The sequence below is a fragment of the Oncorhynchus masou genome, chromosome 30, assembly GCF_036934945.1.
Source record: "Oncorhynchus masou masou isolate Uvic2021 chromosome 30, UVic_Omas_1.1, whole genome shotgun sequence".
Classification (NCBI taxonomy): domain Eukaryota; kingdom Metazoa; phylum Chordata; class Actinopteri; order Salmoniformes; family Salmonidae; genus Oncorhynchus; species Oncorhynchus masou.
In genome coordinates, this window is record NC_088241.1 from 33,134,028 (window position 1) to 33,152,114 (window position 18,087).

Below are 18,087 nucleotides of genomic sequence, written 5' to 3' on the forward strand. Positions count from 1 at the left end.
CCTTGATTTGTGCACGGGGCATTGTCGTGCTAAAACAGTTGCCACTAAGTGGTAAACAGAATGGTCTAGAACGTCATTGTATGTTGTAGCGTTAAGTTTCCTTCACTGGAAATAAGGGGCCGAGCCCAAACCATGAAAAATGCCCCAGACCATTATTCCTCCTCCACCAAACTTTACAGTTGGCACTATGCATTGGGGTGTTCTCCTGGCATCTGCTAAACCCAGATTTGACCGTCTGACTTCGATGATGAAGCTGATTCATCACTCCAGAGGAAACGCTTCCACTGCTCCAGAGTCCAATGGCGGCGAGATTTACACCAGCTGACGCTTGGCATTTTGCATGGTTATTTTAGAATTGTGTGTGGCGGCTTGGCCATGGAAAACCATTTCATGAAGCTCCCGAAAAAGTTATTGTGCTGACGTTGCTTCCAGAGGCAGTTTGGGACTCAGTAGCGAGTTTTGCAACCGAGGACAGAACATTTTTACGCTCTATATGCTTCAGCACTCTGCGGTCCCGTTCTGTGAGCTTGTATGGCCTACCACTTCATGGCTGAGACGTTGTTGTTCCTAGACATTTCCACTTCACAATAACAGCACTTATAGTTGACCAGGGCAACACTAGCATGGCAGAAATTTGACAAACTGACTTGTTGTAAGTCACTGAGCTCTTCATGAAGGCCTTCGACTGCCAATGTTTACCTATGGCGATTGCATGGTCAGCAACAGGTGTGGCTGAAATAGCCTAATCCACTCATTTGAATGGGTGTCCACATACTTTTGGTGATATACTGTGTGTGTAAATATTGACCAATGTGCTTTAGAGCCTAAATCTCTGTCAGAGAGGCATTGGAGTGGGCGGGGGTTGCTAGGGCACGACAATATGTGAACATCTAGAACATTGTAAATAAAACAGTCTCCAACCGCAAGAGAAAGACAATTACAGAGAAGCAAGGAAACCATGCACATATAGGAGTGAAATGTTTGAACTTTTTTACACCAACTTCCTCTCAGCCTAGTACTGTAGAAGGAGAGAGCATGCATTGAACATGTGCCACATAGGCAATTGAATAAGCAATATTTTTCCCCCACATGATTTACAGTCACATATTTACATGAAGCAACTACATTTGTCCACAAATAGATCAGATAGAACACCTGAACGTCCTGAACTGGTGGCTTCCTGTAGGAGTTGTAGTACAACTAATAACTCATTACTCAGTGCTAATGTTTTGGGGTTAAACATTAGACATGTTCGGACCACATGGATTGTTAGAGGACAACACCACACAATGGCTCTGTGACACTGGAAGACTTAAAAGCGTCAAATTAAAGTGCATTGGCATGTGCATCTGCACTAAGCAAGGACTGCATCCCATGAGTCATCGCATTTGAAGGTACCGAGTGCTCTGATAGGAGGAAAACAGTCCTAATGTTGGAAACAAGCAGCGTTATGTTGTCACCCAGAATCACGTTTCTTTTCCAAGCTATAGCACACAATACTTGATAAACATTTTTTTTTTTTAAAGATCAAAAAGTTTAGTCTGCTTTGTGTTTTCCTTTTTGCCATGTTTAATCAGATATTGTAATATCGCGATACTGGTATCGTGACAATCCTCAAATCAAATCAAATTTTATTTGTCACATACACATGGTTAGCAGATGTTAATGCGAGTGTAGCGAAATGCTTGTGCTTCTAGTTCCGACAATGCAGTAATAACCAACAAGTAATCTAACTAACAATTCCAAAACTACTGTCTTATACACAAGTGTAAGGGGATAAAGAATATGTACATAAAGATACAGTGCCTTGCGAAAGTATTCGGCCCCCTTGAAATTTGCGACCTTTTGCCACATTTCAGGCTTCAAACATAAAGATATAAAACTGGATTTTTTTGGAATGACATTTATTGGATATTTCAAACTTTTTTAACAAATCAAAAACTGAAAAATTGGGAGTGCACAATTATTCAGCCCCTTTACTTTCAGTGCAGCAAAGTCTCTCCAGAAGTTCAGTGAAGATCTCTGAATGATCCAATGTTGACCTAAATGACTAATGATGATAAATACAATCCACCTGTGTGTAATCAAGTCTCCGTATAAATGCACCTGCACTGTGATAGTCTCAGAGGTCCGTTAAAAGCGCAGAGAGCATCATGAAGAACAAAGAACACACCATGCAGGTCCGAGATACTGTTGTGAAGAAGTTTAAAGCCGGATTTGGATAGAACAAGATTTCCCAAGCTTTAAACATCACAAGGATCACTGTGCAAGCGATAATATTGATATGGAAGGAGTATCAGACCACTGCAAATCTACCAAGACCTGGCCGTCCCTCTAAACTTTCAGCTCATACAAGGAGAAGACTGATCAGAGATGCAGCCAAGAGGCCCATGATCACTCTGGATGAACTGCAGAGAGATTCTGTCCATAGGACAACAATCAGTCGTATATTGCACAAATCTGGCCTTTATGGAAGAGTGGCAAGAAGAAAGCCATTTCTTAAAGATATCCATAAAAAGTGTTGTTTAAAGTTTGCCACAAGCCACCTGGGAGACACACCAAACATGTGGAAGAAGGTGCTCAGATGAAACCAAAATTGAACATTTTGGCAACAATGCAAAACGCTATGTTTGGCGTAAAAGCAACACAGCTCATCACCCTGAACACACCATACCCACTGTCAAACATGGTGGTGGCAGCATCATGGTTTGGGCATGCTTTTCTTCAGCAGGGACAGGGAAGATGGTTAAAATTGATGGGAAGATGGATGGAGCCAAATACAGGACCATTCTGGAAGAAAACCTGATGGAGTCTGCAAAAGACCTGAGACTGGGACGGAGATTTGTCTTCCAACAAGACAATGATCCAAAACATAAAGCAAAATCTACAATGGAATGGTTCAAAAATAAACATATCCAGGTGTTTTATAATGGCCAAGTCAAAGTCCAGACCTGAATCCAATCGAGAATCTGTGGAAAGAACTGAAAACTGCTGTTCACAAATGCTCTCCATCCAACCTCACTGAGCTCGAGCTGTTTTGCAAGGAGGAATGTGAAAAAAATTCAGTCTCTCGATGTGCAAAACTGATAGACATACCCCAAGCGACTTACAGCTGTAATCGCAGCAAAAGATGGCGCTACAAAGTATTAACTTAAGGGGGCTGAATAATTTTGCACGCCCAATTTTTCAGTTTTTGATTTGTTAAAAAGTTTGAAATATCCAATAAATGTCGTTCCACTTCATGATTGTGTCCCACTTGTTGTTGATTCTTCACAAAAAAATACAGTTTTATATCTTTATGTTTGAAGCCTGAAATGTGGCAAAAGGTCGCAAAGTTCAAGGGGGCCGAATACTTTCGCAAGGCACTGTATATGAATGAGTGATGGTACAGAGCAGCATAGGCAAGATACAGTAGATGGTATCGGGTACAGTACATACATATGAGATGAGTATGTAAACAAAGTGGCATAGTTGAAGTGGCTAGTGATACATGTATTACATAAGGATGCAGTAGATGATATAGAGTACAGTATATACGTATACATATGAGATGAATAATGTAGGGTATGTAAACATTATATTGGGTAGCATTGTTTAAAGTGGCTAGTGATATATTTAGAGGACAACACCACAGCAGGGCAGAAATCGTAAGAGTGACCTCCACAAGTAAGGAATAAAATAGAGGTTGGTGATACTGTAGATACTATGTACACTCACAGGCCTGTGGTTCTCATAGCGTTATTATGGCTGTACTGGAGGTTTGGGGTAGCCTGCCTGCCTAGGTTGTCATAAAAATTTCATCAAAATAAACATTGAACCACACACACACACACACACACACACACACACACACACACACACACACACACACACACACACACACACACACACGAAGAGAAATCAAATCTGCCATGGTGGAAAATGTAAAAGATATGGAGGAAGTGTTCTAATATCTAATTATGTGGTTACACCTTTACATTGCAGAAAACCCGGCCCTTGCAGGGGCATGGGCCCTTAAATCCTCAAAATGTTATACATCTGCACCATTGACTTGCTGCGTCACTGCTTGGTATGGCGACAGCACAGCCCTCAATCGCATGGCGCTACAGGGGGTGGTGCGGACAGCCCAGTACTTACCTGGGGCCTAGCGCCCTGCCATCCAGGACCTCTATATAAGAAGGTGTGAAAGGAAAGCCCAGAAAAATCACTCCAGCCACTAGGGTTGCACATTTTGGGGAATATTCAGAGGTGGAAACCTTCCGTGGGAATTAATATTAATACCATTTAAATGTAGATGTTTTTTTGCATTGGATATATTTACCATATCATATGGAGAGAGAAACATAAACCTTTTACCTTATCATAAGTAGACATAATTGCAAATGATTAAATCCTTCCAATAGACATTTTAAAAAACAATTTAGTCACGAATTGAACTTTAAATGAGTTGACTCTTCACATGGGATGATTTCACTGTACAACAAAAGGGAATATTGGATGATCAACAATGATCCATCGAATCTCCCCGAAAAAGTTTTCAACATACATCTGTAAACCTAAACCTTTGGTTGTCTTCCTCTCAGGCTTCCATGTCTTCTCCCTGGACCTCCTCAATGTCCACCTCTTGAACATCAGACTGTGGCCTCATCTTCACTGTCTCTTTCCAACCTTGTTGAGGATGGCTCGTTGTCAGGCTCAAAAAGCATAACATTTGCCTGGATGGCCATCAAATTTCCAACCCTTGTATTGGTCAGCCTGTTGCGTGTGTGTTCCCAAACAATGACCAGTTGCGCTCTGAGGCGGCTGATTGTGGGATTTGGAGGATGATAGGCTCTTTCCCTTGTTGCCTCTCAGATACACAAAGTCCCTTCCATGTGGCTGATGAGATAAGTTGAAACGCCTGCAATATTGCATCTCCATCCCAAAGACATTGCTTGGAAGTGTACTTCGCCAGACTGCCAAGAACCTTGCCCTCATCCAGGCCAAGGTGGCGAGACACGGTAGTGATTACACCATAGACCCTGTTGATCTCTGCACCAGACAGGATGCTTTTTCCAGCATACTTGGGGTCATACATGTTCGCTGCGGTGTGTATGGGCTTCCGACAGAAGTCTTCACGACAGTTTCCTCTGCTTGGAGCAACAGTGAAGTGGGCAGGGCAGCACGGATTTCTTCTGAACATCAGATAGGATGCCATTGTCTCCCTCAATCCGTGCAATGGCTACTGCTATAGGTTTCAGGAGTTTTAGGCAGCTTACCACTCTCTCCCAAAATACATCATCCAGGAGGATCCTCTTGATGGGGCTCTCCATATCAGCAGACTGTGATATGGCCATTTCTTGGAGACCCCTTCCCCTCCAGGAGACTGTCAAACATGATGACAACATCACCCCAACGGGTGTGGCTGGGCAGCTTCAATGTGATGCTCTTATTCTTCTCACTTTGCTACTATAACTTGATGACCCTTCACATAGCTAACCCTTTCTTTCGGCCTCTTGTAGAGTGTATCCATTGTTTTCAGTGCCATGATGTCCTTGAGGAGCAGATTCAATGCATGAGCAGCACAGCCAATGGGTGTGATGTGAGGGTAGGACTCCTCCACTTTAGACCAAGCAGCATTCATGTTCGCAGCATTGTCTGTCACCAGTGCAAAAACCTTATGTGGTCCAAGGTCATTGATAACTGCCTTCAGCGCATCTGCAATGTAGAGACCTGTGTGTCTGTTGTCCCTTGTGTCTGTGCTCTTGTAGAATACTGGTTGAGGGGTGGAGATTTAGTTAATTATTCCTTGTCCACGAACATTCAACCACCCATCAGAGATAATTGCAATACAGTCTGCTTTCTCTATAATTTGCTTGACCTTCACTTGAACTCTGTTGATCTCTGCATCCAGCAAATGAGTAGATAAAGCATGTCTGGTTGGAGGGGTGTATGCTAGGCAAAGAACATCCAGAAATCTCTTCCAATACACATTGCCTGTGAGCATCAGAGGTTAACCAGTTGCATACACAGCTCGAGCAAGACATTCATCAGCATTTCTCTGACTGTGTTCCTCCATTGAGTCAAAACAACTGCCAAATCCAGGAGGACCATGAGGTGCTATCGATAAGGTGTCTCATTTTCACCTTGAATAGAAGTAGAGGGACTTTTGTCAGAAGTTGCTTGTTGTGACCGCTGAGGGAACATTATGCACTTGCCCAGATGATTCTGCATCTTTGTTGCATTCCTTACAGTATTTGCAAATGTACACAGCTTTAACTTCTACATTAGCTGCAGTGAAATGTCTCGAAACATCCGATAGTGCCTGTGGCATTTTCCTGTAAAGATTAGAATGTAAAAAAAAAAAATAAAAAATACAATTCCATGTACAGATAAGCAGTTAAAATGAAACATGTATGGAAACAGGTGAATTAACACACCTCAGTTAGCAGGGTCAGGCAAGCTAAAACCCACATGGTAGCAAAAACTAACTAGCAGAAATTGTTAACAAGTTAGAAAGGATTTAAACACACTTTGCTGTAGGCTACTATTTATTAGTTCACAAAAAAGAAATGTTGTATAAAATATATTCACCACACCCAGCATTATAATCAAAACTTACCAGAAAGCATGTAGACCTTGGCTCAGACAGTGTAGTACTGTGGGCTCAATAGCATCTCACTCGTGTGCAAGATCTTGAGAATCAGCTGTACATGTGATGGAAGAGTATACTGCACGTGATGGAAGAATGCACTGTGCATGCAGAGGGTTGCAATTCCATTGAATTGGGGATAGTTTAACCAAAATATGCCACACGACCTAGAATTGCCTTATGTGTAACCCGTATAAAAAGTTCACTGTTATAGGCTAACATTTTTGATGAATTTAAGCAAAATTCCCCAAATTCCTGGGGTTAACTTCACATGGAAAATGTCGACCCTTTTCAACCCTGTCAGCCACCCAAGCCATAGACTGTTCACTCTGCTTCCGCACTGCAAGTCTTACAAAGTCTGACAGCGACAGGCTCATTAACAGCTTCTATCCCCAAGCCATAAGACTGCTAAATAGCTAACACAACGGCTACACGGACTATCTGAGTTGACCCTTTTAATGTTATTTTTGCACTTTGCATGCACACTTACAGGAATGTCCAAACTCACGCACACTGACACTCCAACACACACTTATACTGACTCCACACACAGCTGCTACTCTGTTTATCATATATCCTGATGCCTAGGGACCACACCCCTATACATAGAGGTAGCTATCACTCCAGGATCCCTGCAAATTGGGAAAAATGGTATTGAAACTGACCCTGTATATACAGACTGTAGCTTCTCACTTTTATTTCTCGTGGGTTTTGTTCTAGATTATCTTATTTCTAGTGATAAATCGATATTGCATTGCATACATCAATAACTGCATTGTTGGGAGCTTGCAAGAAAGGTATTTGAAGGTGCTTGTGCACATGCCACAAAAATGTGAAAATCAATCATTCAAAAAGTAAGGATCAATTTTACCAGAAAAAAAAAAAATGTCTAACGCAGATTTGCGGGACACTTAAGGGGGTACACATAAATTAAATCACCATGAGTAAGTAACTGAAATAAACCCCATTTCGTCTATGAAAACATTTGTCATGGAAAATGGATGCTATGCAGTATGTATCAGAAAAGAGGTCATTAACACTAAATAAATTAATAGGGACGTGTTTGGTGTGCAGCATAATGCCACAGGTTGGGAACCACTGCAGTAAACCAAAATAATACAAATAGTTTAGGCAAGCTGAAATATTAATCTCAGTAATGCAATATACCATCTACAGTCTGTTAAATATACACAGGCTTGTTACATGCAAAGTGTGTAGGCTAAATCATGTACTCAGCTGGCCACCTACACATAGGATTTATAGGAGCCGAGAGGTGGCTCAAATCCCACACAGCCAGCAACACTCAGGCCTGTTGAGTATTGAGTAATTTCATTCCTGTAGCAACAGGCCTGACGAGGATATCTAGGGAAGCTATGGAAGAGTAATGCCTTCAGTGTAAATATACAGTTGAAGTCGGAGGTTTACATACACCTTAGCCAAATACATTTAAATTTAGTTTCACAATTCCTGAGATTTAATCCTAGTAAAAATGACCTGTTTTAGGTCAGTTAGGATCAGAGAGAATTATTTATTTCAGCTTTTATTTCTTTCATCACAATCCTAGGGGGTCAGAAGTTTACATACACTCAATTAGTATTTGATAGCATTGCCTTAAAATGGTTTAACTTGGGTCAAACATTTTGGGTAGCCTTCCCACAATAAGTTGGGTGAATTTTGGCCCATTCCTCCAGACAAAGCTGCGGTAACTGAGTCAGGTTTGTAGGCCTCCTCGCTCGCACACGCTTTTTCAGTTGTGCCCACAAATATGTTATAGGATTGAGGTCAGGGCTTTGTGATGGCCACTCCAATACCTGGACTTTGTCCTTAAGCTATTTTGCCACAACTTTGGAAGTATGCCTGCGGCCATTATCCATTTGGAAGACTTATTTGCAACCAAGCTTTAACTTCCTGACTGATGTCTTGAGATGATGCTTCAATATATTCACATCAATTTGCTTCCTCATGATGCCATCTATTTTGTGAAGTGCACCAGTCCCTCCTGCAGTAAAGTACCCACACAACATGATACTGCCACACCCGTGCTTCACGGTTGGGATGGTGATCTTCGGCTTGCAAGCGTCTCCCTTTTTCCTCCAAACATAACAATGGTCATTATGGCCAAACTATTTTTGTTTCATCAGACCAGAGGATATTTCTCTAAAAAGTACAATCTTTGTCCCCATGTGCAGTTGCAAACTGTAGTTTGGCTTTTTATGGCGGTTTTGGAGCAGTGGCTTCTTCCTTGCTGAGCGGCCTTTCGGTCGATATAGGACTCGTTTTACTGTGGATATGGATGCTTTTGTACCCGTTTCCTCCAGCATCTTTACAAGGTCCTTTGTTGTTGTTCTGGGATTGATTTGCACTTTTCGCACCAAAGTACGTTCATCTCTAGGAGACAGTACGTATCTCCTTCCTGAGCTGTATGACGGCTGCCTGGTCCCATGGTGTTTATACTTGCGTACTACTGTTTGTACAGAATGTGGTACCTTCAGGCATTTAGAAATCGCTCCCAAGGATGAATCAGACTCATGAAATAATCCGTCTGTAAACAATTGTTGGAAAAATTACTTGTGCCATGCACAAAGTAAATGTCCTAACAGACTTGCCCAAACTATAGTTTGTTAACAAGAAATTTGTGGAGTCGTTGAAAAACGAGTTTTAATGATGTAAACCTCCAACTTCAACTGTATATGACCACTCTTCTCAGTGGTATGACCAGGTAAACAGGCCAACATGAATTCCACAGTTGCTTTTCCTTCACCTGTTGGGCTTTGAAGTGGCTGATTAAACCCAACTGTCCTACGAACACTATTGGACAAGTCTAACAAATAAGCTTAACTACAGACAACAAGGACAATACTGAGGTTACCCTACATACATCACATGTTATTGAGGGGTAGCCCATCAATGCTGAAGCTTCCCTTCCCACACGTATAATGTGATAGTGATGACGTAATATTGTGATATCCCTTGCATGAGCTTGCTGATTATAGCCATAAAAGAGAGATAAGGCTGTGAGTGACATTGGATGAGTCATACATTGACATAAAGAGGAAGGGGGTTGGGGTGCGGGGACTCTTAATTCTAATCCTTTTATGAGGGACAAAAACAAAAACGAGGCTGATGACGTCATGCCAGACACCTTTCTTGAAATTTGGAGCCTCTCCACAGTCACTTCTGGGGAAGTGTGACTCACCACATGATGGTGGCATCAATCCTCTTACACCATGTCTGTGTCCCAGATAGCACCCTATTCCCTACATAGTAGTGCACTATATAGGGAAGAGGGTGCAATTTGGGGACGATTCACATGCCACTTCTAGCTGTCCAACATTGTTCACACAGAGTTAATGGTTTCCGATCTGCTGGCAGCCGAAGGGTAGCTATCAGTTACAGTGCCTTCAGAAATAATTCATACCCCTTAACTTATTCCACATTTGTGACCCGTTTCAGGAAACTGGGCATTTGTCACGGGTCACTACTTTTTGGCAGAAATGCCTCTGGAACACGTGAACTTTCATGTGGCTTAATAACAAACGTGTATGCCATCTGTAAATACGGAATACAATTGTTAAATTACAAGACTAGTTGGTTTAGCCGCAGACAGATACAGCAACCTTCCTGCTAGCCATGACGAGTTGAGTTCGGATTGGTCTGCCACATAGCACGCTTCTGTCTATTCGAGCTGGTTAGTATGTGTAGGTAATATATATACACATACACTGAAAAAGCTTGTGCGAGCATAGATAGATATACTTATTTTCCACCATAATTTGCAAATAAATTCATTAAAAATCCTACAATGTGATTTTCTGGATTTTCTTTCTCACTGTCTGTCATAGTTGAAGTGTACCTAAAGTACAGGCCTCTCATCTTTTTAAGTGGGAGAACTTGCACAATTGGTGGCTGACCAAATACTTTTTTGCCCCACTGTATATTTTATATGAGATTCTTCAAAGTAGCCACCCTTTGCTTTGATGACATCTGTGCACACTTGGCATTCTCTCAACCAGCTTCATGAGGTAGTCACCTGGAATGCCACTCCCAATCTAATTTAAGAGCTTGAAAAAATCTCCAAGGGAAAAATAAAGACAAAAAAAAAAGAGAAAATTCCCAAACCCAGATGCGAAAAGCTAATACAGACATACCCAAGATGTCACAAAGATGTAATTACCGCCAAAGCGGCTCCTACAAAGTTTTGACTCCAGGGGTGAATACTTATGTAAATTTTATATTTCTATATTTTATTTTCAATACATTTGAAAACATCTCTAAAAACATGCTTTCACTGTCATTATCGGGTATTGTGTGTAGATGGTTGAAAGAAAAATATTTGATCAATTAAATGTGGAATAAGTCAAGGGGTATGAATACTTTCCAAAGGCACTGTATCACAGATGCATTAAGATTACAATGAGAATTAAATCGTCTTCGTTCATGTACGCACAATGGCCTGTCAAAGGGCTGTAACAAGACCATCACAGATGCCTTGGAAGTGGACAGTGCAACAAAACTGCTGAAGCACATATTGGGCTAAATATACAACAAAAATGGTGAGGCAAATAGGAATAGGAAGGTAAATTATATTCTATTGTGTTCACTGTGACTGGAAAAACATCAAGTTCGGTGTAGGCCTATATACTATATTTTTGCCTGAAGGTATTACGTAAACAAAATCTATAGGGTACTGCAGGTTCAAATTGTTTAGCCTTTAAAACCAATATACTGCACCTGGTATGTAGACATAGAACAGGAAATGAGCAGTCTTCATATCCACACAAATGGAGGGGGGCGCTCCCAAAGGGATCAGTGACTCCTACAATGTGTTGAACTGGTTAGTCTTGTATGTTACCCTGTGTTACTCATAACTCACCTTTGCTGCTGTGTACAGAAACTCCATCAAAAATCCAACCGCGTTTTCACGCCACTTAATCTTTAGCGACCGAAAAGTAAAAAATAACCGTACACCTTTTTTCAACCTCGTCTCATATCGGTCAGTTGCCCAAGTCACATGACAATGGGCAGTGCATCGAGGCAGGAAAAGGACATCACCCAGTTTCACATTGACAGACCCTTCCAAATAGAATTCTCTCAACTCCCCTTAAAAACACACAGTACACTGACACAGACACACACTCCCTTTCCCCTAGCATACAAGTATGTGTACACTTGTTTGAAAAGTGAATTATTAACTAAGAAGGGCAAGGATGTGAGGAAAATGGCCAATGAAAGCTTCAGCTATAGCAAACAGACTTATCTTTTGTGAAAATGAGTCATCTGCAGCCATTAAGTTGTAAACATATACATTGGATAGCAACTAGTGCATGTAGTGACAACAGTCTGTGAATCCACTGTGTAAGAGATTGTTAAGAAGCTCCATAGCTGCCAACAGTCTGCCTGAGATAGATTGAACTAACTGCACTGGGCAAAATCTGATTCCCCAACAGACTGTATTCAAATCCCAGCCCTCAACAAGCAATTTGTTTTTGGAATGGAAAAGGTTTGGGGAGCTCAGATTTGCCAAGGTTAAATGAAAATGTCAGTGAAATGTCACAAAAACAGTAAATGCTTCACTCTAACCAGAAATAGGGTAGATAACTGTAGGCCATAATAATCTATTACCATAATACCATTAGATACACACCCATATTACATTACAGTATATACAGTCATGGCCAAAGGTTTTGAGAATGACAGAAATATTAATTCAAAGTTTGCTGCTTCAGTGTCTTTAGATATCAGATGTTATTATGGAATACTGAAGTATAATTACAAGCATTTCATACGTGTCAAAGGCTTTTATTGACAATTACATGAAGTTAATTGTCAATAAAGACCTCTGCAATCCGCCCTGGCATGCTGTCAATTAACTTCTGGGCCACATCCTGACTGATGGCAGCCCATTCTTGCATAATCAATGCTTGGAGTTTGTCAGAATTTGTGGGGTTTTGTTTTGTCCACCCGCCACAAGTTCTCTATGGGATTACGCTCTGGGTAGTTTCCTGGCCATGGACCCAAAATACCGATGTTTTGTTCCCCGAGCCACTTAGTTATCACTTTTGCATTATGGCAAGGTGCTCCATCGTGCTGGAAAAGGCATTGTTTGTCGCCAAACTGTTCCTGGATGGTTGGGAGAAGTTGCTCTCGGAGGATGTGTTGGTTCCATTCTTTATTCATGGCTGTGTTCTTAGGCAACATTGTTGGTGAGCCCACTCCCTTGGCTGAGAAGCAACCCCACACATGAATGGTCTCAGGATGCTTTACTGTTGACATGACACAGGACTGATGGTAGCGCTCACCTTGTCTTCTCTGGACAAGCTTTTTTCCGGATGCCCCAAACAATCGAAAAGGGGATTCATCAGAGAAAATGACTTTACCCCAGTCCTCAGCAGTCCAATCCCTGTACCTTTTGCAGAATATCAGTCTGTCCCTGATGTTTTTCCTGGAGAGGAGTGGCTTCTTTGCTGTCCTTCTTGACACCAGGCCATCCCCAAAATGCCTGCTGCCATTCCTGAGCAAGCTCTGTACTGGTGGTGCCTCGATCGCGCAGCTGAATCAACTTTAGGAGACGGTCCTGGCGCTTGCTGGACTATCATGGGCGCCCTGAAGCCTTCTTCACAACAATTGAACCGCTCTCCTTCTTGATGATCCGATAAATGGATGATTTAGGTGCAATCTTACTGGCAGCAATATCCTTGCCCGTGAAGCCCTTTTTGTGCAAAGCAATGATGGACGGCACGTGTTTCCTTGCAGGTAACCATGTTTGACAGAGGAAGAACAATGATTCAAAGCACCACCCTCCTTTTGAAGCTTCCAGTCTGTTATTCGAACTCAATCAGCATGACAGAATGATCTCCAGCTTTGTCCTCGTCAACACTCACACCTGTGTTAACGAAATAATCACTGACATGTCAGCTGGTCCTTTTGTGGCAGCGCTGAAATGCAGTGGAATTTTTTTTTTCTTCGGGGGATTCAGTTCATTTGCACGCCGAAGAGGGACTTTGCAATTAATTACAATTCATCTGATTTGCTTAACACTTTTTTTTGGTTACGATATAATGCCATGAGTTATTTCATAGTTTTGAAGTCTTCAGTATTGGTCAACGTAGAACATTTGAGTCTACTGTATGTGTGCATGCATACATGCATGCATAAGTGGGTTGGGGGAGATTTTTTTTTGGTCACGGTCAAAAATGGACCCTTGACGATAGATGTTTATTTAATGTTTGTCTATTGTGGAAAGAAGGTTAAAGAAATGCTATTATACCTCAGTATCCGATCTCAATTAGTCATACAAAGAAACCATAGATGATGCATATTTGTTTCTCATTGATTTCCCAAAAACTTAAGACATTTTTTTATGAATGACCCCCACAGACTCAATGTCGCCCAAAGCAACTTAGTCATGTTGCTTGTTAATATGATGTTATTTTGAGAGGCCCCCAGGGAACTGAAATGTAGTTTTAGCCATTGACCTAGGTCCAAGGCCATCTGGCTTCTCAGCCTGAACCACCTAGATGCTTTACCACTGGGCTTCTAACAGTACTGTACGGATGCCAATCAGTTGGTTGGAGTGTCCATTCTGGCCAGCATAAACTGGGCACCAGAAAGGCATGGAAATACAACTAGATATTTTGATCCTAGTACAGCCACATTTCTAAATACACGCTGACGACAACATTCTTGGTTCCCCAATCCCTCCTGAAACGGGAGTAGAAGGGTATCAGGCAGTTCTCAAAAGGTGCTCAAGGGAAACCGTTTAAAAAACACTTAATGTTACAGTTCAGAAGTCACAATTTATTTTAAAAAGAGGAGCCAGAGGATTTAATCCCTTAGTGAAGGTATGGATTTGTACATACCCTGCTCTGAGAGGAATGGCACAATCCCAAATATACACTCCCATGCCTAAACACAGTGAACTGGAGAGGCTGACGAAGCAGAACTTGAGCACAGAGAGAACATGTGTCACGAGTAAAAATACACAAGGGTGTTTGGCAATCACAGCTGAAAGCCTTTCTGGCAGATAACCACTGCAATTTGATGAATATATTAGATTAGTTCAGCAAAAATGAATAAAAGTCAGGAGCAATAACATCCCTGAACGTAGACATGCATTTTCTACTGTTGTCAATGAGTCGATTACACGTCTCTTGCTTTGAATTCGTTTGTGTTATGCGGTAGACGTTAGTTAGGATGACCTAATTGGGCGGACTAAATTAATTTAGCGTGAATGGACTTACGTTGTGGATGACAGATTCCATGGCGTCGGTGACATTGCTGGGTGTGTTGGGGTTGCTCATGGCTCCTCTTCTCTGTGGGATGGATGCAAGTGCTGTGGCTCTGTCTGGAGAGCTAACAGGGTAAGGGAGAGATGTGGCTTTAGCCCTTTTCTTTCTCACCTGGACTCAGGTAGCTTTTGGGCAGCATAACCTGGGAAACACAGAAAGGTAGACGGGTTTAAAGATTTAAATGGTGAAACCGCCAGGTCCGTTTGGATGCTCCTCACCTTAGTTTCGCCAACAAAACCAAAACATTGACAAAGGGGAAATGGAGCCACTGTTCGCCCCCAGAGCCTAACGCAGATACCATATTTTCCCCCAGTTTTACAGTGCCTTCAGGAAGTATTCAGACTCCTTGACTTTTTAAAATTTTGTTACATTACAACCTTATTCTAAAATGGATTAATACCCTATAACAACAACGCAAAAACAGGCTTCCTGACATTTTTGCTAATTTATGAAAATGCAATATTTACTTTTTTTTAAATAAGTCTTCAGATCTTTACTCAGAACTTAGTTGAAGCACCTTTGGCAGCGATTATAGCATCAAGTCTTCTTGGGTATGATGTGTTAGAAGCTTGGCACACCAGTATTTGGGGAGTTTCCAACATTCTTCTCTGCAGATCCTGTCAGGTTGGATGGGGAGCATTGCAGCACATATATTTTTAAGTCTCTCCAGAGATGTTCGATCGTGTTCAAGTCCGGGCTCTGGCTGGGTGCCACTCAAGGACATTGAGACTTGTCCCGAAGCCCCTCCTGCATTGTCTTGGCAGTGTGCTTAGGGTCATGGTCCTGTTGGAAGGTGAACCTTCACCCCAGTCCGAGGTCCTGAGCACTCTGGAGCAGGTTCATCAAGGATATCTGTACTTTGCTCTGTTCATCTTTCCCTCGATCTTGACAAGTCTCCCAGTCCCTGCCGCTGAAAAACATAACCACAACATGATGCTACCACCACGCTTCACCGTAGGTTTCCGCCAGACGTGACGCTTAGCATTCAGGCCAAAGAGTTGATTCTTGGTTTCATCAGACCAGAGAATCTTGTTTCTCATGGTCTGAGAGCCATTTGGCAAACTCCAAGGGGGCTGTCATGTATCTTGTACTGAGAAGTGGCTTCCGTCTGCCCACTCTACCATAAAGGCCTGCTTAATGGAGTGCTGCAGAGATGGTTGTCCTTCTGGAAGGTTCTCCCATTTCCACAGAAGAACTCTAGAGCTCTGTCAAAGTGACCATTGTGTTCTTGGTCACCTCCCTGACCAAGGCCCTTCTCCCCTGTTTGCTCAGTTTGGCTGAGTGGCCAGCTCTAGGAAGAGTCTTGTTGGTTCCAAACCTCTTCCATTGAAGAATGATGGAGGCCACTGTGTTATTGGGGAACTTCAAAGCTGCAGAAATGTTTTGGTACCCTTCCACAGATCTGTTCCTCGACACAATCCTGTCTCGGAGCTCTACTGACAATTCCTTGGACCTCATTTGCTCTGACATACCCTGTCAACTGTGGGACCTTATATAGACATGTGTGTGTCTTTCCAAATGTCCAATCAATTGAAATTACCACAGGTGGACTCCAATCAAGTTGTAGAAACATCGAGGATTATCAAAGGGAACAGAATGCACCGGAGCTCAATTTCAAGTCTTATAGCGAAGAGTCTGAACAGCTATGATTTTTACTAATATATTTGCAAACATTTCTAAAAAAAAATCTGTTTTCGCTTTATTATAGGCTAGCGTGCAGATTGCCGAAAAAATATATACAGTTGAAGTCGGAAGTTTACATACACTTAGGTTGGAGTCATGAGCTCATTTTTCAACCACCCCACAAATTGCTTGTTAACAAACTATTGTTTTGGCAAGTTGGTTAGGGCATCTACTTTGTGCATGACACATCATTTTTCCAACAATTGTTTACAGACAGATTATTTCACTGTATCACAATTCCAGTGGGTCAGAAGTTTACATACACTAAATTGACTGTGCCTTTAAACAGCTTGGAAAATTCCAGAAAATTATGTCATGGCTTCAGAAGCTTCTGATAGGCTAATTGACATGATTTGAGTCAATTGGAGGTGTACCTGTGGTTGTCTTTCAAGGCCTACCTTTAAACTCACTGCCTCTTTGCTTGACATCATGGGAAAACCAAAAGAAATCAGCCAAGATCTCAGGAAAAAAATTGGACCTCCACAAGTCTGGTTCATCCTTGGGAGCAATTTCCAAACGCCTGAAGGTACCACGTTCATCTGTACAAACAAAAGCACCCAAGTATAAACACCATGGGACCACACAGCCATCATACCGCTCAGGAAGGAGATGCGTTTTGTCTCCTAGAGATGAACGTACTTTGGTGCGAAAAGTGCAAATCAATCCCAGAACAACAGCAAAGAACCTTGTGAAGATGCTGGAGGAAACGGGTACAAAAGTATCTGTAGCCAGGGTTATGTCCCATATCGACATAACCCGAAAGGCCGCTCAGCAAGGAAGAACCCACTGCTCCAAAACCGCCGTAAAAAAAGCCAGACTATGGTTTGCAACTGCACATGGGGACAAAGATTGTACTTTTTGGAGAATTGTTCTCTGGTCTGATGAAACAAAAATAAAACTGTTTGGCCATAATGACCATTGTTATTTTAGGAGGAAAAAGGGGGAAGCTTGCAAGCTGAAGAACACGTTCCCAACCGTGAAGCACGGGGGTGGCAGCATCATGTTGTGGGGGCGCTATGCTGCAGGAGGGACTGGTGCACTTCACAAAATAGATACCCCATCACGATAATGGAATTCATTGCCCTTGACAGTCAAATGTTCTCTGTCGTGGGTGATGTTAGCTTTAGCGACTGGTCGAGCACCTGTACACACTACCAAGTGCGCTATTTTTCAGATGGGGCCCTACCGGAGTTGCACAGTAATAGCGTCACTGCTATTAGCTTCACGACATACTATGGAACGCTGTTTGGATCTTTGCATGTCAAAAAAGACATGTCAGAAAACACTATTTTGACAATTTAAATTAACTTTTAAATTTGACATGTCAAATAACAGTTAATTTATAGAATGCTGTATGTTCTGAATTTGCACGTGCAAGCCATGCGCCACCACTACGATCACTAGCACTGTCAAAGCTGTACAAAAAAGTCTGCAGATACCGGCCACTAACGATGTGTTTACAATTCCGCGTTAGTAATAAAGCAT

The 18,087-nt window shown here is 42.0% G+C and overlaps 1 protein-coding gene across 4 annotated transcripts in view; it reads right to left on the minus strand.

Annotated features, from left to right (window-relative positions):
* Window positions 1-18,087, minus strand: part of LOC135522547 (anion exchange protein 2-like) — a 112,131-nt gene that overhangs the window by 41,618 nt on the left and 52,426 nt on the right. For 3 of the 4 annotated variants that reach the window (XM_064948910.1, XM_064948909.1, XM_064948913.1), the window contains one exon: window positions 14,872-15,061. In XM_064948910.1, the coding sequence (XP_064804982.1) occupies window positions 14,872-14,931 (60 nt within the window). In that variant the 5' untranslated portion in view covers window positions 14,932-15,061. Of the gene's footprint in view, window positions 1-11,504; window positions 11,749-14,871; window positions 15,062-18,087 lie in introns of those variants that run through there. The other variant, XM_064948911.1, reaches the window with a different exon arrangement.